The 24,480-nt window shown below is 56.4% G+C and overlaps 1 protein-coding gene across 5 annotated transcripts; it reads left to right on the top strand.

Moving 5' to 3' along the window:
* The first annotated feature begins 1,396 nt into the window (after window positions 1-1,396).
* Window positions 1,397-24,456, top strand: PDZD4 (PDZ domain containing 4). Of its 5 annotated transcripts, none has more exons than XM_036430028.2 (8): window positions 1,397-2,092; window positions 17,395-17,648; window positions 18,726-18,816; window positions 19,289-19,387; window positions 20,441-20,503; window positions 21,147-21,248; window positions 21,524-21,619; window positions 21,797-24,456. In XM_036430028.2, the coding sequence occupies exons 1-8, from the start codon at window positions 2,033-2,035 to the stop codon at window positions 23,342-23,344; spliced, it is 2,313 nt and encodes a 770-aa protein (XP_036285921.1). In that variant the 5' UTR covers window positions 1,397-2,032; the 3' UTR covers window positions 23,345-24,456. The 5 variants fall into 5 exon arrangements, with proteins under 5 accessions (XP_036285921.1, XP_036285922.1, XP_036285925.1 ...); XM_036430029.2 differs by having other exon boundaries at window positions 1,398-2,092; window positions 17,395-17,630; XM_045578696.1 differs by lacking the exon at window positions 1,397-2,092 and adding an exon at window positions 17,938-18,186 and having other exon boundaries at window positions 17,513-17,648.
* The last annotated feature ends 24 nt before the right edge of the window (window positions 24,457-24,480 follow it).

The following is a 24,480-nucleotide window of genomic DNA, read 5'->3' as shown; positions in this document are numbered from 1 at the left end:
TAGGAGGTGTGCAGGAGGCAGCTGATTGATTCTTCTCTATCATCGATGTTTCTAACTCTCTTTCCCTCTCCCTTCCTCGCTGTAAAAAAAAAAAAATTAATAAAATATACATTAAAAAAAAAAAAAAGCAGAGTGATGCAGCCAAAGCCAAGGAACAATAAAGTTTGCGGGGCGCCCCCAAGAAGCTAGGAGAGACCAAGAAGGACACTCAGAGCCCTAAGAGGGAGCATGGCCCTGCCAACACCTTCATTTTGGTGGTGGAGCCTCCAGAACTGTAACAGAATACATTTCTGCGGTTTTAAGCCACCAGGTTAGGGAGTCCCCTCTTCAAGTCTGGGACAGACAGTTCTGAGATGCACTCTGTCCAGCTCCTAGCAAGGTCAAGTGCCAGAAGCTCCCAGTGCCCAACGTGAGAGGGCACCCTGGCTCTCCCCCCGAGCTCACTTTCCAACACAATCTGCTCACCAGACCTTGTCTCAAGGTCTGCTTCTGGGGACGCTCACATCCTTTCTCCGGAGTCCTATAAATCAGGAGCCGGGCAGGAAAGGGCTTTGGAAGGTCCTTCCCACGCCGTGGGGGTGTAATTAAAGGGCCCTGAGTGGTTCATGATTTTGTCACTTGCCAAAGCCTGGAAACAAGGCGTGCAAGCCAAGGAGCTTGCGCTCAGCAGCTCTGCCAGGCACCTTAGAGATTGTTTTCCAAGCAAAGGCCTTCTCTCTCTCTAGGCTTGTCCGAGAAGAAAGGACAGGCTGTGGGAGAGAAGAGGGAGAGATGGAGGGAATGGCAAAGCTCTGTGCCTGAGCCTGAGCGGGGGTAGGGAGTAGAGACACAGGTAGGGAGGCAGGCAGCAGACCCAGGCCGACCTGTGCTCACGCGAGGGCTTGGGGCAGCCCGAGGCTTGGCATGCTCTCACCAGGATCCACGCCATCACAAGCCTTTCTCCTTTTTATTCTTAAAAGAAACACACAAAAACAAAGGTGTCCGTTTCAACAACAGCGAACGAAAGGCCGAGTGGAACGAGAGAGGCCCTCATTCACGGGGAAAAGGAGGGAGGGGTAGAGGCATTCGGGCTGCCCTGAAGGACCGGGCAAAGGGGGTGAAATCGCATCCCCCTCGGAGGTCCTGAGCTCTCTCTGAGACCCCAGGGGGGCGTTTCTCCAAACAGGATCCCGGTCTCCCAGGCGGCACGTCCGGGGCTGGGCACCCCGGGACCCGACGCCTGGGCTGGCAGGGAGCCAGGGGTCGCCCCCCTTGGAGGTTCGCATCCAGGCCCCGCCCCCGGCTTCCCGCGCCAGCTCCCCGGCCTCCCGCCGCCCGCGCTCCCCCCCCCCCGCCCCGCTCCCCTCCCCCGCGCGCGTGCGCCCCGTCCCCGCGCCCCCCCCCCTCCCCCGCCGCGGCCGCGCGCGCGTGCCCGTGGTCTCGGGCGGGAGCTGCAGATAGCGGGCCGGCCGGGGGCCGGAGATCGGGCTCCGGGAGCGCGGGGAGCAGGGCCGGGCGAGGCGGGAGCTGGGGCGCGGGTCTGGCCGCGAGCGGGGGTCGCTGCCGCGCCGCCGCCCCCCCACCCCCGTCGGCGGGCCGAGCCGCGGCGCCGAGCGCGAAGGCCGGGCTCCCGGGGCCGGCGGCCATGGGCGGGAGCCGGAGGAGGCAGCGGCAGCGGCAGCGGCGGGCCCCGCGGGCGGGGAGGCGCGTGGCCCACGGCCCCTGACGCCCCCGGCGGCCCGGCGCGCCCCCGCGCCTCCTGGGGGGCTGTAGCCAAGCAACGCCCGGCGCGCCCGCCCATCCCCCCGCTTCCCTTTTTTCCCCCTGGCCGGGTGCGGGGGAGCATGCTGGCCCCTGGCCTCAGCCAAGCAAGAGTTAACCCGAGGGGCGTGGAGCTGCCCCCCCCTCGGGGGCGTGCCCCCCTCCCCCGCTAGGCGGCCCGCCCCCAGCTCTAGGGTATGGCTCCCGGCCCCGGCCCGGGACCCGAGGTCCCGCGCAAGGGCCAGTGAAAGGCGTTTACCCCGCTCTGCCCTCTCCCTCGCCGGCCAGCACCATGGGATGCAATATGTGCGTGGTCCAGAAACCGGAGGAGCAGTACAAAGTAATGCTTCAGGTAGGGTGGCTGGGCCTCTGGGGGGGAGGCGTGGGCGCCACCTGGGGGGGAGCCCGCCCGGGGGGGCGGCCTGGGGGAGCCGGGCCCCCGGCAGATGTGGGAGGGAGGGCCGGAGGGTTCTGGAGGGAGAGGTAGGGAGCCATCCTCGCCCTCAATTCCTGCAGCTGCTGGGTGTCGGCGCTCACGGGAGCCAGTCACAGACGGGGGTGCGGCGGGGGTGGGGGGGAGCTGCGTGGGGAGGGGGCGCGGGGCGCATCCTTTGGGCTCTGGTTGCAGATTGGGACGCGAACACTGGGTTCAGGTCGGACCGGGTCGAGAAGTTGGGCTCGGTCCGATCCCGGTGCGTTTGGGAACCGGGAGGCACGATGCTGAGGGCGCCTGAGCTGGGTAGAGGTTGCATAGCAACGAGCTCCTATACCCGGCGCACGCTGGCGGGCTGGACCCAGAGCAGGACAGGGAGGCTGGCGCCCGCGACGGAGGATCTCCAAATCCAGGTCTCTCCGGGACAGGGGCGCAGGAGCGCGCTGGCAACCCGGGTCACCCCGGATGCTTGGCCCCGTCGGGGATGCCTACCCGCACCCACTCTGCGCTTCGGCCCTGCCCACACGGTGGGCTCCCAGACCTTGGGTGCTCCAGAGTGCCCAGCCTTCTCTCTCTCTCTCTCTCTCTCTCTCTCTCTCTCTCTCTCTCTCTCTCTCTCTCTCTCTCTCTCTCTCTCTCTCTGCCTCGAGGGGTGTGGACGGGAGGAAGACACCGAGCTGCGCGCTCCGGCCCGGACCCCAGCTCCGGGGCTGGGAGCGGGCTTCCCTGCCTGTGCGTGGCGTTCTTTCGTGAGTGCGTGCCTGTGCCCCATCTCTGTGTGCGTGGGGGCCCCCGCGGCCCCCGCGTGTGTGTACTTTCTGTGTGCGCCCTGAGAGCCGTCCAGAGGAATGTCCCAGGTGGCGTGGCCCGAGACGCCCCCCAGGACTAAGTGCAGTGAGTTCAAGGTCAGAGGGAGTGGAGACCCAGGGGCAAACCGACAGACAGATGCTCTTCAACTTCGTGTTGGTTGGTCAGGACTGGGGAATCGGTGCAGGCGGGAGAGGTGGCTGGGGGAAATGGGGTTTCCTTAGGAGAATACGGGGGACCCCAGCAGGTATCAGCGGGGTCGCGGGAAGTGGGGGAGAATCAGTGCAGCAGGGGGTTGGGGAGGCCGGGAAAGCCCAGCATTTGGGCTGGGAGCCCAGTTCTAGCCCCTGTGAAGGGGGGCAGGCGGGCGAGCAGGAGGGCAGTCTTGCCCTAGCCTGGAGGCACTCCTCGGCTCTCCCCCCACAGGTCTGGGGGGCACAAGCCCCCCGCTTTTCACGCTCCCTACACCCCCAACCCCGGTCCTTGCTATCTTCCCTCCTGCGATGGGGTTCGGGAGCGACCCAGGCTGGGACCTAGAGGCGGTCCTGTGGATTCCCAGTGACCGACACCTGGGCTATCCGGGGGAGGTGGGGTGCGCTGGTTGGCCTATGAGGGCCCAGGAATCCCATCCTCGCTGCTTCCTTTCTTGAAATCATTTTATTAAAAGGCAAGCGGTTCCCTAGCGACTTTGCTTGGGGCAATGCACTATGCAGTGTGCAGAGGATGTTTTAGAGTTGTACACTTGAAACTGGATGGTTTTGCGAACCAATGTCACCCCAATCAATTCAATAAAAATAAATCTTTTTAAAAAGGCAAGCGGTTCCGAAGTGGTGGGCCCTGGGCTTTGCTGCGGAGGCACTGGGGTAACCCTTTGGGGGGTGCAGTCCGCAGGGCGGTCGGAGGAGGCGCCACAGATTGGGCTGGGACTGCCTTCAGGAGTCTCCATGTCTGAATCCATTCCCGGGCCAGGCTTTCCACCCTGAGAGATAGCCCCAAGTCCTGGGCAAGTAGGCCTTCAGCAGGGGGGTCCTGCAAAGGCTGGCACCCCCCCCCCCCATGCTGTCTCCTGGTCTGGGCTACAGTCCCCCTTAACTGAGTCCCTGGGAACGCCGATCCCTTTCACAGCTCCTGCAAAAGTTTGGACAGAAGCGGGGGCTGGGTGAGTTGTAAAAGAGGAACCATCGTTTTTTTAAAAACATATTTTATTGATTTTTTTTTACGGAGAAGAAGGGAGATGGATAGAGAGTTAGAAGTATCTATGAGAACGAAACATTGATTAGCTGCCTCCTGCACATCTCCTACTGGGGATGTGCCCGCAAGCAAGGTACATGCCCTTGACCGGAATCGAACCGGGGACCTTTCAGTCCTCAGGCTGACACTCTATCCACTGAGCCAAACTGGTTTCGGCAGGAAGCATCCTTTACGTTCAGGGAAGACAAGAGAGAATTGAACTGGTCAAATCTGGAAAGCAGAGAAGGCCATTCGCTATTTCCGATGAGCCTGTTTCTGGGGGCTTGAGTCCCAGGCAGAGAAGGGAGACCTTTTGCCCTGAGTCTCTTCTCAAGCAAGGAAGCTTTTGTCCCCAAAGGCCAGCCAGCTTCTGGGACCCCTTGCCTCTGGCCCCAGTGCTTCCTAAACACTGGGGTTCTCCCAGCTTCCGTGGCATGATCCCTGCCTCCTCCATACCTGCCTGTGACCCCCGCACCTTACCCCAGAGTAAGGGACACCCCTGAGACACACTGAAGCCCAGAGAAATACACATGCCCACCTACATCGCTTGTCACGTGACTTCCTCTGCAGGGGCTCCCGGAGCCTCTTCCTGGATCTTAGAGGTCTCCGACCCCCGCGTTAAGGGAGACTTGAGTGTCCTAGACTCGGATTCCAGACTCGGGTTCCAGGCCTTTTTCGCCTGATGACTCGGGCACTTAAAAAACAAAACAACATTGAATGCTCTTTATTGAGAGCATTCGCATATCCTTCAAGCATACAAATTAGAGGGTTTTAGTCTATTCAGAGAGTTGTGCAATTAATGACCTCTGTCTAATTCCAGAACGTTTTTGTCACCTTAAAAAGAAGCCCCGTACTCATTCCCCCCCCATACCTCCCGGCGCCTGGCACCCGCTAATTTACTTTGTAGATTTGCCCTTTCCAGATTTTTAAAAATGGTTTTAAATAGAACCATACGAAATGTGACTCTTTGTGTCTGGCTTCATTCATTTGCCATCTTGGAGCATGCATTACTACTAATTTTCTTTTTTACTACTACTATTTTTTTTATTTTATTGCTGAGTAATATTCTCACATAATAGTTATCCATTCATCTGTTGATGGCTGTTTGGGTTGCTTCCATCTTTGGACTATTGTGAATCATGCCGTGGCTGTACACATGTCTGTTTGCGTTCCTTCAGACTTTCAGGTTTATTAGGTGTATGCCCAGAAATTGAATTAATTGCTGGATCCCGGGGCAATTCTGTTTGACTTTTCTGAGGAGCTGCTTAACTTTTAACCATTTTGCATTCCCACCGACAATGTAAGAGGGTTGGTTTCTGCACATCTTCCCTAGCACGGTTTTTAAAATTTTAAATTAATTAAGTTGTTAAATGAGTTTTAATTGACTTTTCTTTCTTTTTTTTTTTTTTTCTTCTTTCTTAGAGAGAGAGAAAGGGACAGGGAGAGAGAGACATCTATCCTGCACGCCTCTGGCCTCCAGCTAGCATACCGTCTCCTGCACGCCTCCCGTCTGCCGCTCGCCTGCCCGCTCCTGCACGCCTCCGGACTCAGGCCCGCCTCCCGCCTCCCTCTCTCCTCCCCCTGCCTGCTCGCCTCCCGCCCCCTGCACGCTTCCCGCCCCCTGCACTCTTCCCGCCTCCTGCACTCTTCCCGCCTCCTGCTTGCCTCCCAGCCCCTGCACCCCTCCCGCCCCCTGCATTCCTCCCGCCCTCTGCACGCTTCCCGCCCCCTGCACTCCTCCCGCCCCCTTCACCCCTCTTGCCTCCTGCTCAACTCCCGCCTCCTGCACCCCTCCCGCCCCCTTCACCCCTCCTGCCTCCTGCTCACCCCCCGCCCCCTGCACCCTTCCCGCCCCCTTCACCCCTCCTGCCTCCTGCTCACCCCCCGCCCCCTGCACCCCTCCTGCCCCCTGCTGGCCTCCCGCCTCCTGCAAGCCTCCCACCGGGGATCAAGCCCACAACCCAGGCAAGTACCCTAACCTGGAATCCAACTGGCTACACCTCAGTGCACTGGAAGACGCCTAGGGTCCAACACGTGTTTTTGGTAATAGCCATCCTATACTGTGTGTGAGGTGTAGCTCATTGTGGTTCTGATTTGCATTTCTTGATGGCTAATGATGTTGAGCATCTTTTCTTGTGCTAGTTATTGGTCATTTGCATATCCTTTGGGTAAAAATGTCTCTTTATGCCAGTACCACATTGCTTTTATTTTAGCTGTGCAAGTAACATTTGAAATGAGCAAGTGTGAATCCTCGAACTTTGTACTCGTTAAGATTGTTTTCGCTATTTTGGGTCCCTTGAGTTTCCATAGGAATTTTAGGATCAACTTGTCAACTTCTGAAAAGAAACCAGCTGATTTTATGGGAATTGCATTGAATTTGTAGATCATTTTGGGTGAGTAGTTATTACCCATGAACATGGGGTGTCAATTTGAAATTTTATTTTTTTTAATAGAGAAAAAGATAAGAGAGAGCAACATTGATTTATTTCACTTATTTATGCTTTCATTGTTTGATTCTTATATGTGCCCCGATTGGGGATCAAACCCGAAATCCTGGTATATTGGGATGACACTCTAACCAACTGCCTGGCTAGATGGCCAGATGTTTTTACATTTGGGTCTTTGTACTTTTCTTAAATTTATTCCTATACATTTTATTTTTTATGATGCCATTGTAAGTGAAATTGTGTTCTCCATTTCTTTCTCATCTTTCTCATTGCCATTGTATTGAAATATAAGATTTTTGTATATTGATCCTGTATCTTGCAACCTTGCTAAACTTCATTTATGACCTATAATAGTTTTTAGTGGATTATTCAGGATTTTCTATATATGGGGGTTATATGATGGGCAAATAGATATAGTTTTACTTTCCTTCCTACCTGGATGCCTTTTATTTCTTTTAATATATTTTATTGAATTTTTACAGAGAGGAAGGGAGAGAGATAGAGAGCTAGAAACGTCGATGAGCTGCCTCTTGCACACCCCCTACTGGGGATGTGCCCGCAACCAATGTACATGCCCTTGACCGGAATCGAACCCGGGACCTTTCAGTCCGCAGACCGACGCTCTATCCACTGAGCCAAACCGGTTTCGGCTTATTTCTTTTTCTCACCTATTTGCTTTGGTTAAAACCTCCAGGAGGCGAGAATAGAAGTGGGCTTCTTTGCTTTGCTTCTGATCTAAGGGGAAGCTTACAGTTTTTGACCTATGAGTATGAGGTTAGCTGTGGATTTCTCCTATGATCCTTATCAGGTTAAGTTCCCTTTTATTCCTAGTTTGAGGGTTCTTCTCATGAAGGGTCATTAGATTTTGTCAAATGCCTTTCCTGTGGCTATTGAGATGGTGACATGACTTTGGCCCTGTATTCTACTGGTATGGTATATTGTAGTACTTTAAAAAAATATATATATATATAGATATTTATTGATTTCAGAGAGGAAAGGAGAGAGAGAACCATTGATTAGGGATCGACCCCGCAACATGGGCATGTGCCCTGACCGGGAATCGATGCTCCTGGTTGATGCTCAACCACTGAACCATGTTGGCTGAGCTATTGCATTACTATATATATTTTAAAAATTGATTTCAGAGAGGAAGGGAGAGGGAGAGAGATAGAAACATCAGTGATGACAGAGTATCATTGATCGGCCACCTCCTGCACACTCTACACTGGGGATTGAATCCAAAGCCCGGGCATATGTTCTGACCGGGAATCTAACTGTGATCTCCTAGTTCATAGGTTGATGCCCAACCACTGGGCCACACTGGCCGGGCTCTCACAGTACTTTAAATGCAGTATGTCAGAACTCCAGCTCTATTTCTATTATTACAGCCATGTCCTCCAAGGGTGGATGCTGGGGTGGCAGGCGGAGTGGGGAGGTGAGCTTGAAACATCTAGAAAGTAAAGTACCCTTGGCAGAGGCGGGGGTGGGGGTGGAATGTTTGTTGAGTTAGAATCCGAAGGAGCCAGGTTGCAAAGGGTGGAAAGGGAGGAAGCAGCATCACCTAGCACCATCTAGAGTAGGGGTGTCGAACTCAATCAGAGAAGGGGCCAAAATCTAAAATCCAGCCTAAATCTCGGGCCGAATGGTTTACTGAACAGTCATAAACTGTCATTGTGATGGAAACGCAGCGGAGTGCAGTGATGACAGCGCGGTGCGGGCCACATTGCAAGGCCTGGCGGGACGGATTTGGCCCGCGGGCCTTGTGTTTGACACATGTGATCTAGAGCTCAAGCACAAAATGCCTTCCATGTGCCCCTGCTTGCTGGTCCCGTGTCCTTCTCTCTGGTCCTTCTCTCTGGCTGGTCGAATCACACTCCACTCTGTTGAGCTTGTCTCTTTGCTCCTTCTTGGACACCATCATGTGCTGGCTGGCTGGCAGGCCTGGCAAAGGAGGCATAGGTGATAAAGGAAACAGCCAGCCCATTCCACCCATTGCCTGAGGGGCCCGGCCACCTCCGTTCTTCTTTCAGAGTCTAGGACCAGCGAGTCCACCGCCTGTCCCCTCCCCTCTGGCCACATCAGGAGAGGCCAAAGGACAACTCCCAGCTCTTCTGGTGTCTCCCAGGCCGCCTTTTGTCCAGCACCTGCTTGCTGAGCCCCCACTGTGCCAGCCACCATCCTCTGCGCTAGGGGTTCATTCAGCTTGGAACACCACAGCGCCCCCCTCCCGGGGCCTTTTTACAACGGGAGGGGTGCTGAGCATGAACAAAGAGGCTCAATGGTGGGGGAGAGACAGGCCAATCTCTGCTGAGAGCAGGGTGCAGGGCAGTGGGCCCATGCCTGTCCCCACTCTCTGAGACATTTATCTTTTTTTTAAAAATATATTTTTTATTGATTTCAGAGAGAAAGGAAGAGGGAGAGAGAAACATCAATGATGAGAATCATCAATTTGGCTGCCTCCTGCACGCCCCCTCCTGGGGATCGAGCCATAACCTGGGCGTCTGCCCTGACTGGGGATCAGGCTGACCAAGCATGAAGCAGAGGACAGCTGGGCGACATTTATCTTCCATGGCATCTCTCCCCACCTGATGTGCCCCCCACCTCGCTTGAGCAGGCCTTCAGTTCTGTCCTTGTGAAGTAGGTCCCCTGGAAATTCTGTGGAGGGCATGGATGGGGCACTGAATCCCAATAGCCATCATGTGCATGGGCTCACCTTGCTTTATCATTTTAAAAAAAATACATTTTATTGATTTTTTTTTTCTTTTTTAACAGAGAGGAAGGGAGAGGAATAGAGAGTTAGAAATATCAATCAGCCAAAACCGGTTTGGCTCAGTGGATAGAGCGTCGGTCAGCGGACTGAAAGGTTCCGGGTTCGATTCTGGTCAGGGGCACGTACCTTGGTTGCGGGCACATCCCCAGTGAGAGGTGTGCAAGAGGCAGCTGGTCGATGTTTCTCTCTCATCGATGTTCCTAACTCTCTATCCCTCTCAATTCCTCTCTGTGTAAAATCAACAAAATATATTTTTTTTAAAAAAGAAATATCAATCAGCTGCCTCTTGCACACCTCCCACTGGGGATGTGCCCACCACCAAGGTGCATGCCCTTGACTGGAATTGAACCTGGGATCCTTCAGTCTGCAGGCTGACGCTTTATACACTGAGCCAAACTGGTCAGGGCATCATTGATGTTTTTGTATCTCTCCTTCCTTCTTCTCTGAAATCAATTAAAAAAAAAATAAAAACAAGAAATACATTTGAACACACACACACACACACACCAAAGGACAAAAAGCAGGTGAGAGCGCTTAGCCCAGCCCGGGTCCTAGTGGGGCTGAGCAGGTTTTTCCTTCCCTCTATTTCAGGCCCCTGCCAGGTAAGACAGGGTGGGGTGCTGATACTTGCTCAGTGCCTCTCCTCAGCTGCTAAGTGGGAATAAGGAGTGCCTGCCTCCTGGGGTCATTGCCTTGGCACTGGATCCCCTGGGATCTCATTTGGGTGGGGGCGGGGGGTGGAGTTGCTGCCATCAAGGCGTGAGGTCGGTTGTTAACATGTTGAAATTGGCTGGAGAAGGCCTTACTCCTCCTGGACATGTCACAGTTAATATCCAGTGACAGAAGGATGTCCAATATCATTCTGAGGGTCTCCTGATGGAAAAGCAATGGGCAGATTTGATCAGGAGTCAAGCCAAAGGAGGAAAGACTGAAAAGCTGGGGTTTGGCGGTGGCTTTGGGGTGTCATAGGCATCCCTCCTCTTTTTTATTTTTTAAAATAGATTTCTTTATTGATTTCAGAGAGAAAGGGAGGAGGAGAGAAAAATAGAAACATCAGTGATGAGAGAGAATTCATGGATCGGCTGCCTCCTGCACGCCCCCTACTGGGGATCGTGCCCGAAACCCAGGCATGTGCCCTTGGCCAGAATCGAATCCGGGACCCTTCAGTCCGCTGGCTGAAGCTCTATCCACTGAGCCAAGCCAGCTAGGGCATCCCGCCTCTTCCCAGTGCAATCTGCCTCTTCCTCGTGCCTGTTTTGAGCCGAGGAAATGAAAAGGACTCCACAGAGAACACCATTTTGATTACTGCCAGCCAGGTTAGTCCAGAAGTGGGTGGATGGGAGGGTATTTTCAGTTGTGCCTGCTGCTCTTTTTCCAACAGGATTGCAGAGGTCCCTGAGAGGCCCGCTTTCCCTGGGAAAGCCTGGGCAGGGCAGATGGGTCAGGTTTCAGCTCAGCATGTTTGGGCACCACCCACCTTGGGGAGGGAGGAGGAGGGGAGAGGAGAGAGGAGACAGGCCATTTGAAAGCACTTGATTCAGGTGAGTGCAAGTCCCTCCTGGTTCCTCCAGAGGGCGCTCTGGGACAGCTGACTCCACCATGGGGCCTTTGTTAACATTTTGGATCTGAAGGAACAGGTCCAGGGTGGGGCCTGGGATTCTGAATTTCTTACAACCCCCCCAGGCGATGTCCATGCTCCAGGTTCTTGGGCAACACGCTGAGTAGTGAGAACCTCAGGTAGGAACTTGGATTAAATCAGGGAAGCCCCGAATCACACCAACATCACTGAGCACGCAAGTCTGTTACCAATAAGAATCGAGGCTTCACCTCAGACCACATGTGTCAAACACAAGGCCCGCGGGCCAAATCCGTCCCGCCAGGCCTTGCAATGTGGCCCGCACCGCGCTGTCATCACTGCACTCCGCTGCGTTTCCTTCACAATGACAGTTTATGACTGTTCAGTAAACCATTCGGCCCACGATTTAGGCTGGATTTTAGATTTTGGCCCCTTCTCTGATTGAGTTCGACATCCCTACCTCAGACCTATCAAATCAATTTCCAGGGGTCGTTCTCCAACGTGGGTCCCAAAGGGTTAATCTGTTTTTCCAAGCCAGGTGTGGGAACTGACCCTCCTTTCCCATCCCCCAACAGCCTTACCAACACACAGGCAGCTCACATGGGCACCCAGGCGCACATACCACCCTCCGTGGAGGTGAACGCCTCTCATGCTTCCTTTTCATGGAGTTGTCTCAGAGCAGGAAGGTTTTGGGGGTGTTATAGGGGTGGGATGGTACCGCTTATCCAGGGAGACTCAGCTGGGAACATACCACTCACTGGGCCAGTTACATGGTGATGGAGTATTCTGATGTGTTCTTGCTAGAATTTTTAAAAAATATTTTTTATTGATTTCAGAGAGGAAGGGAGAGGGAAAGAGAGAAAAATATCAATGATGAGAGAGAATCATTGATTGGCTGCCTCCTGCACGCTCCCTACTGAGGATCGAACCCACAACCTAAGCATGTGCCCTTGACCAGAATCGAACCTGGAACCTTTCAGGCTGCTGCTTTATCAATGAGCCAAACCAGCTAGAGCCTTGCTAGAATTTTTACAAATGAAGGCATTTTGTCTTGGCTGATGTGGCTCAGTGGTTGAGCATTGACCTGTGAACTGAGAGGTCACGTTTCAATTCCCGGTCAGGACACATGTTCAGGTTGTGGGCTCGATCCCCAGTGTAGGGCGTGCAGGAGGCACAATCAATTATTCTCTCTCATCATTGATGTTTCTATCTCTCCCTCTCTGAAATCAATAAACATTTTTTTAAAAAATATTTTTATCAATCCTGTGCAGAGAGGAAGGGAGAGAGACAGAGACAGAGAGCCAGAAACATCGATGAGAGAGAGCCATTGATCAGCTGCCTCCTGCACAGCCCCCACCGGGGATATGCCCGCAACCAAGGTACACGCCCCTGACCGGAATCGAACCCGGGACCCCCCAGTCCCCAAGCCGACGCTCCATCCACTGAGCCAAACCGGTCTCGGCCAATAAACATTTTTTTTAAAGGATAAGGATACAGCAACTTGTCAAAGTGCTTAAGCTGAATTTAATGAGGGCAATTCCAGACTCGGACATTTTATTTTTTTTAATTTTTCAAATATATCTTTATTGATTCCAGAGAGGAAGGGAGAGGGAGGGAGAGAAACATCAATCAATTTTTAAAAATATACTTTTATTGATTCCAGAGTTCTCTGCAGAGGCTTCTGTCTAGGCCAGTGCTCTGTTGCCTTGGAAGTCCCGGCAGCACTCGCCTGGGCTGGGGAAGCCAGAGAGACACAGCTGTGTCCCGTGTCCTCTGGACACTCCCGGACTGCAGAGCTGAGCGCCAGCTGGTCCCTCAGAGCTCCCCGCGCCAGGGCAGCGGGTAGTTCTGGTTTCTATTTTCTCCTAAGTTCTGGTTTCTATTTTCTTCTAGCCCCAGTTCCCTAATCAGAGTGGAGTTAGTTGAGTCATAATAGCAATTATGTGATTAAACACATCCCTGAGGCCTTCCTGAGAGTGAAAGGGCCTTCCCCGGGCTTCCCAGGGAGTCCCCCGGGGACCCCCGCAAAACCTGGCCTCCTTTTCCCTCCTCCTGCCCTGCGCAGATTCCTCATCGGAGCATTTGGGAAGAGGGAGAGATGGGAGATACACGGGAGAGACAGGCTCTTTGTCTGAGGCTCTAGGCTGGGAGGGGGCGGGGCCAGCGCGCCTAGGGCCCCGCCCTCCGCCACTGGCCGCTCTTGCACAGCCAAGGGGCAGGGGGACGGGTTGGGGGCAGCTGCAGTGGCTGTGGCTGCCCTCCCTCACCCGCACCAGGCCCCTGCCCAATCGCGACTGCCCCCTGAGCGTCCTGCGTTGCTCTCCTCCGTGCCCGTTGATGAAGATGTTCTGGAATTAGATCGAGGTGATGGCTGCACAATGCGAATATACTACTAAATGCCACTGAATTGTACATTTTCAAGTGGTTAAGATGGTGAATTCTGCCTTAGGTCTATTTTACCACAGTAACAAATAATGCAATTTGCATGCTATTTGTCATCATTTTAGGATCTATTCTTTAGAGCAAATGTACTGGATCAGAGGGTAGGACGAACGTTTTTAAACTTATTGACGTATTCCTTCAGGAAGATAACCATTTTATACTCCGGGGCAAGGACCGGACGGAGGGTGTGATCGGGGGATGGGCTCAGCCAGGATAAGGGAGAGCTGGGTGCCATGGGGCCTGGAGGTGGCTACTGCCCTCGGGACCTGTGTGGTGACCGGGCAGTGAGTGCTCTGTCAGTGTCAGCAGGAACCAGGCTGTCTGAAGCTGTGACGGCCACCTGGGTCCCATTTGGGCAAAGTGATGCCTCTAAGGCTCCAGTCCTCTCTTCCTGGTGAAAGTGAATTGGGTTGAGCTGTGGTCCATGGGCCAACCCACTTGGGCCCATCCCAGCAGCAGGAATCAGAGGCCCCGAGGAGAGAGCATGAAGCCTCAGGCAAGGCAAGCCCAGGGTGGGTTTTCTCACTACAAGCTCATCCAGCGAGTATTGCCGTTCTTCAACGGCAAGGGCTTCTGGGGCAGCTGACCACCCCGGGTCCACGTGGGAAACTCCTGGGAAGGCTGCGTGGGGCTCCTTGGGGCCTGGCTTCCTCTCTGATCTGAGGGTGACCTGAGGACTCCCGGTGGGCCCTCGCAGGTCAGGAATCGGGGTGTGGTGGGAGTGTATCTGTGAGTTCCCGAGAGCCTGATGGGAACCAACTCGCGTGCCTGTGAAGCCTGATCCACGTGTTAGGTCTACCAGGGTCCAGCTTGTGCCACGTGCTTAGCATAAGGTGACCAGACGTCCCGCTTTTGGCGGGACAGTCCCAATTTTTAACAATTTATCCCGCGTCCCGTGGCGTTTTAAAAAAGTCCCCATCTTTCCAAAAATCGGGACTTTTTTAAAACACTGCGGGACTCGGGACAAATTGTTAAAAAGCGGGACGTCTGGTCATCTTAGCTTAGCATGCTCAGCAGCCTCCTCGGGCTGCCATGCCCAGGTGTTTGGGCAGAGCCTCAGCGAGGATGGACACACGGGTACCTGGCCGTGAGTGGCTATGAGACGGGGGGGCAGGAAGTGATGAGCAGGTGCCTGGGACTCCCGCTCCTATTGCTCTAGTCCCCAGAAAGAAGGATGTGTGAAGGGACAGGAAAGAGCGGCAGGCAGCTGTGCAGTGGGTAAAAAGGTAATGGAGAGGCCCCCCATCCTCACCCTTCCCCCCCCACTCCGCCCCCCAGATGAATAATTTACCAAAAGGTTAGGATGGAGACAAAGGAGGATAATGACACAGGCTGACACTGAGTGCTGAGTGGGGAGGTGGCAGAAGTGGGGGGAGGGGAAGCAAAGAGCTTCTGGAGGAGAAGAGGGTTCAACACAAGGTCATTCACCCACCCTCACAGCCACCAAGCCTCCCCCCTCACCCACACAATCCATTCACACCCACACCCCCACACCCCCACTCACAGCCCTACCCAGACCACACCCACCCAACTCATAACCACCCCTGCGCGCACTCTGCCTACCCCCACTCCTGCCCCTGTGCCTCCACATCTCAGCCAGAACCCTACCTATACCCCCATGCAGTGCCTATCCCCACCCCCACTGCCATTCATACACCACACGGGGACCCACCTCCTATACCCCCCAACCTCTACTACATAAAGCAAAGGGGGCTTCTCCACCTGTTCCACTGAGCCCACTTCCCATTCCCTGAGCTCCCAGCCCCACGGCCCCCCACCAGCTCGGGGTCCCTCCAGCTGTTCTTCCGAAATTCAGGAACTCTGAACGCCGTAGGCACCTGACGGTTTTCTGTATTTTTCAAATGTTCTACAACGAACCTGTGTTCCTTTCATAATTAGACAGAATTGACGAAAACATGATCGTTTCTGACCACGGAATGTTTGGAGGGAGAGACAGAAAGCCAGAGGTTATCTCCAAGGACATAATCCCCTAGCAAAAAGGGGGGGAAGTACCCAGGAGCGGCGGGCGGCCAAGGATCCCTGACTCTCCAACTCTCCTAGGACACAGGGGCTGGTCCGTCTCGTGGCAACTGGGAAGACATGGTGTTACGGTTGGGTGGAGCATCTCTATGAGGAATCACATCCCCCGAGACATCCAGGAGGGAGGTGGCACTGTGTGTGGATGAGAAGACGGGACAGCGCAGCCAAGCAGAGAAGCTGGTGCCTTGGCCCATGGGGTCCCCGGGACCCGCACTCTCCATGCTGGCCGTCAGGGGCTTGGCTTCCACCTGCAAACCAGCCTCCCCATCTCTTCCCCTGATTCAGGGCAGGTAGCACCTGCTCAGGGAGCCTTCCCTTAACCCCATCCTCCCCAGGCTGGCCTTGAGCTTCCATAGCAGCCCCCCAAGGTCTGTCTTCACACTTCCCTGCTGGCCGTAGCCATTTGGGGCGTCACTGCTAGTGGGTGGCCTCCCCAGGCCCAGAACAGCTCTTCCACAAGCTGCTGTGGAAATGGAAGACCCTGTCACCCCCCTGGCCTCATGGCAGGTGCTGGCTGTTGGTTGGGTCATTAGTCTTCTCACCTCCGTGCCAAGAAGGGCTTTGAGGCTGCAGTGTATGCTGCGGGCTTCACTAGCTGGAAAGTGACCGTCCCAGAGCCCAAGGCACACAGGCTGCTGCGGAAATTAGGGATTGTGCTGGAGCCAGTCTTCTATCTCCAAGTTACCTTTAGGGTAAGGTGATCAGACGTCCCGCTTTTGGTGGGACAGTCCTGCTTTTTAACAATTTGTCCCACGTCCCGATGTTTGGGACGCGGGACAAATGGTTAAAAATCGGGACTGTCCTGCCAAAAGCGGGACGTCTGATCACCTTACCTTTAGGGCAACTTGCTCTACCCAGCTGAGACCCTGCTCTGAAGCTCCATCTCCCAGAAGGCCCTCTTTCCCCCAGCCAGTATCAGCCTGCTTTTCCCTAGAGCCGGCTCCAGTCCCACCTTCTTCTTGGCCCCAGAGCCTGCCACGGCTTCCTCCTCCCCTGCTCAACCCACTCTTACCCTTGCGCGCATCCTGGCCTGGCTCATGACCTTGACTCACCCTCTTCGTCTTGCTGAGCCTTGCTTCCTCATCTGCCAAATATGTCAGCTTCAGATTTGGGCACATCAGGTGCCCAAGAAACGGCGGTGGTTGGGGAAGGGCCACTTCCTTGGCCTTAGACTGCCTTGCGATGCCACCAAGCTCTGTGTGTGTTGGCCTCTGCTCTTTGCTGACTCCCTCGCTACCTTGAGGACAGCGATCCTGTCCTTTGCATCGTCTTGCTCTTCCCTGATCCTCCCGCCTGAACACATCACGGGTCTTCCTCTCACACAGCAAATGCTCACTTATTGCCAAGGTGGGCTCCGCAGTCTTTGAGCTGCTCACTCTGGCCTCTGCTGCCTGAAAGAGAGGCAGGGCTGGAGTGAGGGCACAGAAGGGTGGGTGACTCCCCGGGGGAGGGCTGAAGGGTGTTCTAGTGCATAGTCACTGGGGCTCCCTGGCCTCCGGGGCATGGCCCAGCATCCCCAGACAGCACTGCGTGGGGACAGGGCTGAGAAGTGGGGTTTGCCTGGAAATGAGGGCGCTATGGGTAAGCAGAGCAGATTTATTAAAATATATATATATTGATTTCAGAGAGGAAGGGGGGAAGAGAGAGAGAGAGAGAGAGAGAGAGAGAGAGAGAGAGAGAGAGAGAGAGAGGAGAACATCAATGATGAGAGAGAATCATTGATCGGCTGCCTCCTGCACACCCCTTATTGGGGATCGAGCCTGCAACCCGGGCATGTACCCTGACCAGGCATGGAACCGTGACCTCCTGGTTCACAGGATGAGCCACGCAGGCCGGACAGCAGAATTCTTGGTTGCGCAGATGGGGGCACTGGACAGTGGGTTCTCATGGGGGCATGTCTCTGCCGCAGGTGAACGGGAAGGAGCTCTCCAAGCTGTCTCAGGAGCAAACCCTGGAGGCCCTGCGTTCCTCCAAGGAGCCCCTGGTGATACAGGTGTTGAGACGCAGCCCCCGCCTCCGGGGGGACAGCTCCTGTCACGACCTGCAGATGGTGGACAGTGGCACTCAGACTGACATCACCTTCGAGCATATCATGGCGCTGGGCAAGCTGCGCCCGCCCACCCCACCCATGGTCATCCTGGAGCCGTACGTCCTGTCTGAGCTGTGAGTCGCCCTCAGGAGGGCCCCGGGCCCTGCCTCCAGAGAGGCCACGCCACCAGGGGCAGCCATCCCCACCCCACCCAGAGGCTGTGTTGCTGCAGCTCTGGGCATGGCGGGGAGACCCCCGACTGGCTTGCCCTCTCGGGCAGGAAGCAGGCCCCTAGGCCTCCAGAGTTGACTGTGGCACCCAAGGGCTCAGAAATCTCCAGGCCTCTAGCCTCAGGCTGAACACCAGCCGGGGAAGGGGCCAGGGGAAGTTGACACACAGGCTCCTCGTTGTATCTACCCCCAGGGCCAAGGGAGGACCATCCCGGGATCTTGCTGCTGGAAGGTTGAGGTCCTCAGCTCCTCCTCCATCCTCTCTCCTCTGCCGTCCCATCGTCTTCTGCCTCACAAGCATCACCCCTTGAATCTTCTTGCATCCTTGTCTGTCCCATCTCTCTCCCTGCTCTGAACTTCTTCCATCTCTTCGGCTTCTTTCTTTGGCTTTGGCCCACTCAGAAGAAGGGCCTCTCACCCAGGCCTGGTGGCTCATGACTGTGTGAGCACTGACTCATTCTGCTAGTCTAAACCCTGGCTGCAGGGAGGTGGTCCCGGGACCCCCTCGCAGAGAGGTAGGCCCAAGGCTGCCGGCTGCCAAGCTTAGCTTCGGGGCAACAAGGGTCACCCTTGGAGGTAGGGTGGGTCCTTCTCTGCCCCCCAGATGTCCTCCGGGGCCTGGATAACTCCTGGGGGCGTTGCATGAGTGGGGTCAGTGCTGGGCGGGAAGGATACCCACAGTTTGGAGAAGTCACTGCCAGCTGGCATGGTTGGAGGAGTCTGAGGTGGGGGACGGTGCAGGACAGGCTTAGGGGTCTAGGCATGCCTGCATCCCCAATGCGGACCCCTGCACACTCCTGGTCTATGCATGGATGCATGTAGCTCAGAAGGAGGGAGTTCTGACTATCTTCCCTGAGGTTGTACCCAGAGCAGGGCTCCATGCTGAGTGCAGTGGGACTGGCCAGCTCCGGAGCTGGGGCTGGGGCAAGGGCATGAGAGGAGCAGATGGCCAGCCTGATCCCCCCCCCTTCTCCTGGGCAGCCCCCCCATCAGCCATGAGTATTATGACCCAGCGGAGTTCTTGGAGGGCGGCCCGCAGGAGGCAGACCGTGTGGACGAGCTGGAGTATGAGGTGAGCCAGGCGGCCAGGGCAGGGCCCGCAGCCAGCCTCAGGAGCCAGTCCCAGGATGGCTGTCCTCAGCCTACCTCAGGTCTGGCTCCTGCTGCTTCCAGGCGGCTGGGCCTTGTGGTCCTTCCCGGGATGTGGCTGGTTACTCAGGCTCACCCACCAAGTCTGGCTGAGTTGGGGAGGGCACGGGTGAGGTCACACGGTCCATTTATGTCGGTGAGTCTGTGTCCCGCACATACATGTCTGTGTCCTATGCGTCCTGTGCGTCTCGTGCGTATGTCTTGGGCATTTCCTGGTAGGAAACACATGCGCCATTTGGGGATGGTAAGAAAGATCCTCCGCATCTGGAGGCTCAGCTCAGGTGAAGTGCTTCTGGGGGTCCGGGCTGGGCCGTGCCCACCGCCACGGCTTGGGTCCTTGCTCACGTATTTCCGGGGCTTTCTCCCTCTGCTTCCCCCACGCCCCCTTGTGGCAGGAGGTGGAGCTGTATAAAGCCAGCCACCGGGACAAGCTGGGCCTGATGGTTTGCTACCGCACTGATGATGAGGAGGACCTGGGCATCTACGTTGGAGAGGTATGACGGTGGGGATATGGCAGTGGAGTCTTCTAGAAGGCAGCAGAGCCTCATGCTGTCTTTGTGCTAGGACCTCAAAGCTGGACTTTGATGATGCCCATCTGTACTGCACCAGTGAGGGGAACGGGCACCGTGGTGGTGGGTAGTGGGGCAGGGCCTGGCACACAGAATCCCCATAGTTTCCAACTCTTTGGCCTTTGCACACTGCCCAGGGACCCAACTGCCAGGGATAAGGCCTGCTTAGCATCAATAGTCAGTGAATGCCCAGCCTGACAGCCCTCCCCCAGTGTACGTGGCCAGGATGGGACAGTGGGCAAGTCTGAGGCAGGCTGAGGTCCCGGCCAGGCTTTGTTACTCCTTGCACCTCTTGCAGCCGCCCTCCTGGCACTCATAGGGTCATTATCCTCCACCTGTCTGTGCCCGATGACTCCCCTGCTGCCATCCACAGTCTAGCAGTATCCTAATAAAGTTAACCTTCATAGGACTATCTTGCTGCTATTTAAAAACATATATATATATTGATTTTTTACAGAGAGAAAGGGAGAGAAATAGTTAGAAATAATCGATCAGCTGCCTCCTGTACACCCCCTACTGGGGATGTGCCCACCCACAATCAAGGTACATGCTCTTGACCAGAATCGAACCTGGGACCTTTCAGTCCACAAGCCGACGCTCTATCCACTGAGCCAAACCAGTTTTGGCCCACTGCTATTTTCTGAGCATGGGAAAGTATCCTAGCCTCTGACACAAAAACGAACAGGCTTTCATGCAAAAGGGTTCCCAGCCAGCACATGGGCACGAGGGGGTGTTGGAAGGGGCTGGAAGGTTCAGTCAGTAAGTTGGTGGCTCGTGCTAGGGAGAGGTGACTAGCCCTAGGCCCCTGTTCTGTCCCTGCCTCCTGGAGCTTGGGAGCTCCTGGTCTGAGCTGAAGAAGAGTGAGCAAGGAGCCTTTGGTTGGCTTCGGGGACTCCCAAGGTGAGGCTGACCTGTTCTACGGAGGGGGCACCTTGGCAGAGGTGCCCAGTCCCCACCCACGATGTGTGTGCCTTGCAGGTGAATCCCAACAGCATTGCAGCCAAAGATGGCCGGATCCGAGAGGGAGACCGAATTGTCCAGGTGAGCAGGCCAAGCATGCCTGACTCCAGGCTCCACTGTGCCAGCTGCCTCTCCACACCTTCTTCTTTTCTAAAAATATTTTTATTGATTTCAGAGAGGAAGAGAGAGGGAGAGAGATAGAAACATCCATGATAAGAGAGAATCATTGGTCGGCTGCTTCCTGCACACCCCTTACTGGGGGATCGAGCTTGCCCCCTAAGCATGTTCCCTGACCAGGAATCAAACCATGACCTTCCTGGTTCATAGGTCGGCACTCACTGAGCCACACTGGCCAAGCTGCCCTACCACTTCTTAGCTGATCCCAGCTCTGTCCTAAGAGCTTAGCTTGGTGTCAGGCAGCCTAAAACTGGCTGGGTCTCCTCTCTGCACAGCTGCCCTGGGTGACTCTTGTGTGCCCGTCAGATCTACTCTGGCACCTTAACTAGCCTCTCCCTCTGCCCCCCAGATGTGAGCACATCTGTCCTACATTGTCCTCTGAGCACATGCGCCTTTGCACAGGCCAGGCTGTCCTCTCCTGAGGCACCTCCCACTTGTCTCCATCCTGCCAAAGCTTGGGGAGCCCGTCCCAGCCCAGGGTGCTCCCCCAGGGCCCGCCCCTCAGCCAGCCCTGGCATCCCTGCTGATTGTTCCTCACCCGCCACAGATAAACGGTGTGGACGTCCAGAACCGGGAAGAGGCAGTGGCCATCCTGAGCCAAGAGGAGAACACCAACATCTCCCTGCTGGTGGCCCGGCCCGAGAGCCAGGTGTGTGTCCAGCAGGCTGTTCTGGGTCTACTCCCATTGGGCGTTCTGTCTTGGAATCTGCTGATCTGGGTCAGGAGCACAGACATGCCAACAGCCTGGCACTGACAGCGGGCTGGCAGTGTCCCAGGGCCTGTTTTCCCTTTTGGCCTATGATGGCCAGGACCACCCCCTTTCTGGGGTTTTTAACCCTGTTGGGTAAGGAATCTTAAAGCAACTGGAAGGGTGGCTGGGGAGGTTTTTAAGACAGTGGGGACATCACGGGCCTGTCTCTGCAGCTGGCAAAGCGAATGAAGGACAGTGACCGTGATGACTTCCTGGATGTCTTGGGCTCAGAGAATGAGGGGAAGTTGAAATCCCCCCCTGCCCAGCAGGTGAGGAAGGAGGAAGGGCAGGTCATTGGGAGGGCCAGCAGGAAGGGAGGGTGAGGAGGGGCTGGGGGGGGTGTGGGAGGCGGGCTGGACCCCAAAGCCCTTCTGATCACCCCATCCTCTTTCGGCGCCCCCGCTAACGGGACCCAGACTGAGTTAGGGTTCATCTTTCTACCCCAGCTCGGGAAAGAAGAGGAGCCAGGGGCCCCGGATGCGGGCCCAGGCCTGAGCAACAGCCAGGAGCTGGACAGTGGGGTGGGTCGGACTGACGAGAGCACCCGCAATGAGGAGAGCTCTGAGCACGACCTGCTGGGGGATGAGCCCCTGAGCACCACAAACACGCCCGGCACCCTGCGCAAGTTCGGCCTGCAAGGGGACGCCCTGCAGAGCCGCGACTTCCACTTCAGCATGGACTCCCTGCTGGCTGAGGGGGCTGGGCTAGGGGGTGCTGAGGTCCCGGGCCTCACCGACGAGGAGTATGAGCGCTACCGGGAGCTGCTGGAGATCAAGTGCCACCTGGAGAATGGCAACCAGCTGGGCCTCCTGTTCGCCCGCGCGTCCGGGGGCAACAGTGCCCTGGACGTGAACCGCAACGAGAGCCTGGGCCACGAGATGGCCATGCTGGAGGAGGAGCTGCGGCACCTGGAGTTCAAGTGCCGCAACATCTTGCGGGCGCAGAAGATGCAGCAGCTGCGGGAGCGCTGCATGAAGGCCTGGCTGCTGGAGGAGGAGAGCGTCTACGAACTGGGCGCCAGCGAGCCCAAGAAGCGTGAGCTGCCCGACATCTCCGAGCTGCCCGAGAAGTCTGACAAGGACAGCACCAGTGCCTACAACACGGGGGAGAGCTGCCGCAGCACCCCGCTGCTCACCGAGCCGCTGCAGGAGAGCCCCCTGAGGCGGGCCGCTGCTGGCAACTCCAACTTGAATCGGACCCCCTCGAGCCCCCCTGTCGCCACCCACCCCAAGGCAGCTCCTCCGCCGGGGAGCCCCGGCAAGTTCCGATCCCTGTCCCGGGATCCCGAGGTGGGCCGGAGACAGCACTCCGAGGAGCGTGTCCGCCGCAGCCCCAAGATGGGGGTCGCCCTGGAGCGCGTGGGCCCCGAGGGCAGCCCTTACCTCTCCAGGCGCCACCGAGGCCAGGGCCCGGAGGGCGAGCACTACCAAAGCTGTCTGCAGCTGGCCCCTCCGCGCTGCCTGGAGGATCTGGGCCACGGCCCCCTGAGTCTGGCTGGTGGCCCTCGGGTGGGCGGGGCTGTGGCCGCAGCCAGTGAAGGGCCCCGCATGGAGTGGAAGGTCAAGGTGCGCAGCGATGGAACCCGCTACGTGGCCAAGCGGCCCGTGCGTGATCGCCTCCTGAAAGCCCGGGCCCTGAAGATCCGTGAGGAGCGCAGTGGCATGACCACGGACGACGACGCTGTCAGCGAGATGAAGATGGGCCGCTATTGGAGCAAGGAGGAGCGGAAGCAGCATCTGATCCGGGCTCGGGAGCAGCGCAAGCGGCGTGAGTTCATGATGCAGAGCCGGTTGGAGTGCCTGAGGGAACAGCAGAACGGCGACAGCAAGGCTGAGCTCAACATCATTGCCCTGAGCCACCGCAAGACCATGAAGAAGCGGAATAAGAAGATTCTAGACAACTGGATCACCATTCAGGAGATGCTGGCCCATGGCACCCGCTCAGCTGACGGCAAGCGAGTCTACAACCCTCTGCTCTCCGTCACCACCGTCTGAGCTGCCCAGATGGGAGCCAGCTGCGCTACAGGGCGGGCCCTCTGCCCCTGCCCCTGCCCGGGTCCAGTGAGCCTCCAGGAATCCCACCCCCTCGTCTCCCGTAGAATCTAGTGTGTGTCTTTGTGCACAGGTGTGCACACACCTGTCTTTGTATTTGTGCACAGGACTTGGTTACCAGAGAGAAGCCCCCAAGGAGAATGGGCACCCCTTCCACTGTGTGTGTGCACGCGCGCGTGTGTGTATGTGTGTGCAACATTAGCCCAGGCACATGCACGTGCACACACTCCCCCCTTCCACCCCCTGCCCCCAGCTCTCAGTGTATTGAGCTGAAAAGGAGAGGTAAAGAGGATTGTCCTAAGCACAAGAGAATGTCCAGCTCCTGAGCTGAGCAGTCTCTCCCCCATGCTGGGAGCCTCCGCTATTTGTAGACAAAGGCGACCCTGTTTTTGTGGTTTTTCTCCCTTTCTGTGCTTGCCAATTGTTTTTCTGTTTTGTGCACCTGCCCTGGGGGGTAGCAGCTCCTTCAGGCAGCCTGACAAAGGTGGAACCCCCCTAGTGAGGGCTGGGAAGGAGGGGGGTGGGAGGGGAGTAAGAGAAGGGAGGGGAGGGGTGGGAGGGAAGGGATGGGAAGGAAGGGAAGAATGGGAAGCAGCTTTCCTGCTGGCCTCCGCTCTGAGGTGTGGGGACAAGAGCTTTCAAGGCTCACCCTGGGGGCTACCTCCTGTGACCAAGGGAGAGCTGAGACGGGCCTGAGGGGCCAGTATCCATCCAAGAAGAAATACCTGAGCCAAGGGCTGTGCCTGACTCCATGTGGAGCGTGGCTTCTCTTCTGAGGGTCGTGAGGGGTCCAGAAGCGAGGCCCACGTGTCATAGCAAAAGAGCTTTGTGACAAGATCCACATGGAATTGAGGGAGCTGCCTGGAGCCGAGCGAGAGCCGTGCCAGGCTAGCTGGGATGACTGGGGAGATGTCCTGCACCCCGCTTTGCAGGTGTGGACTGGGATGTTCTCCAGGGCCCCTCAGCCTCAGAGAGCCTCAGCTTGGAGGCAGACAGATTGCCCATCCCTGCCCCCCACTGGCATCACAATAAAGCAAGCTGCCTTTTTATGGTGACTCCTGGCCTCCCTGTGTTTATTC

The sequence above is a fragment of the Pipistrellus kuhlii genome, unplaced genomic scaffold (assembly GCF_014108245.1).
Source record: "Pipistrellus kuhlii isolate mPipKuh1 unplaced genomic scaffold, mPipKuh1.p scaffold_m20_p_100, whole genome shotgun sequence".
Classification (NCBI taxonomy): domain Eukaryota; kingdom Metazoa; phylum Chordata; class Mammalia; order Chiroptera; family Vespertilionidae; genus Pipistrellus; species Pipistrellus kuhlii.
This window is presented reverse-complemented; position numbering and strand designations above follow the sequence as displayed.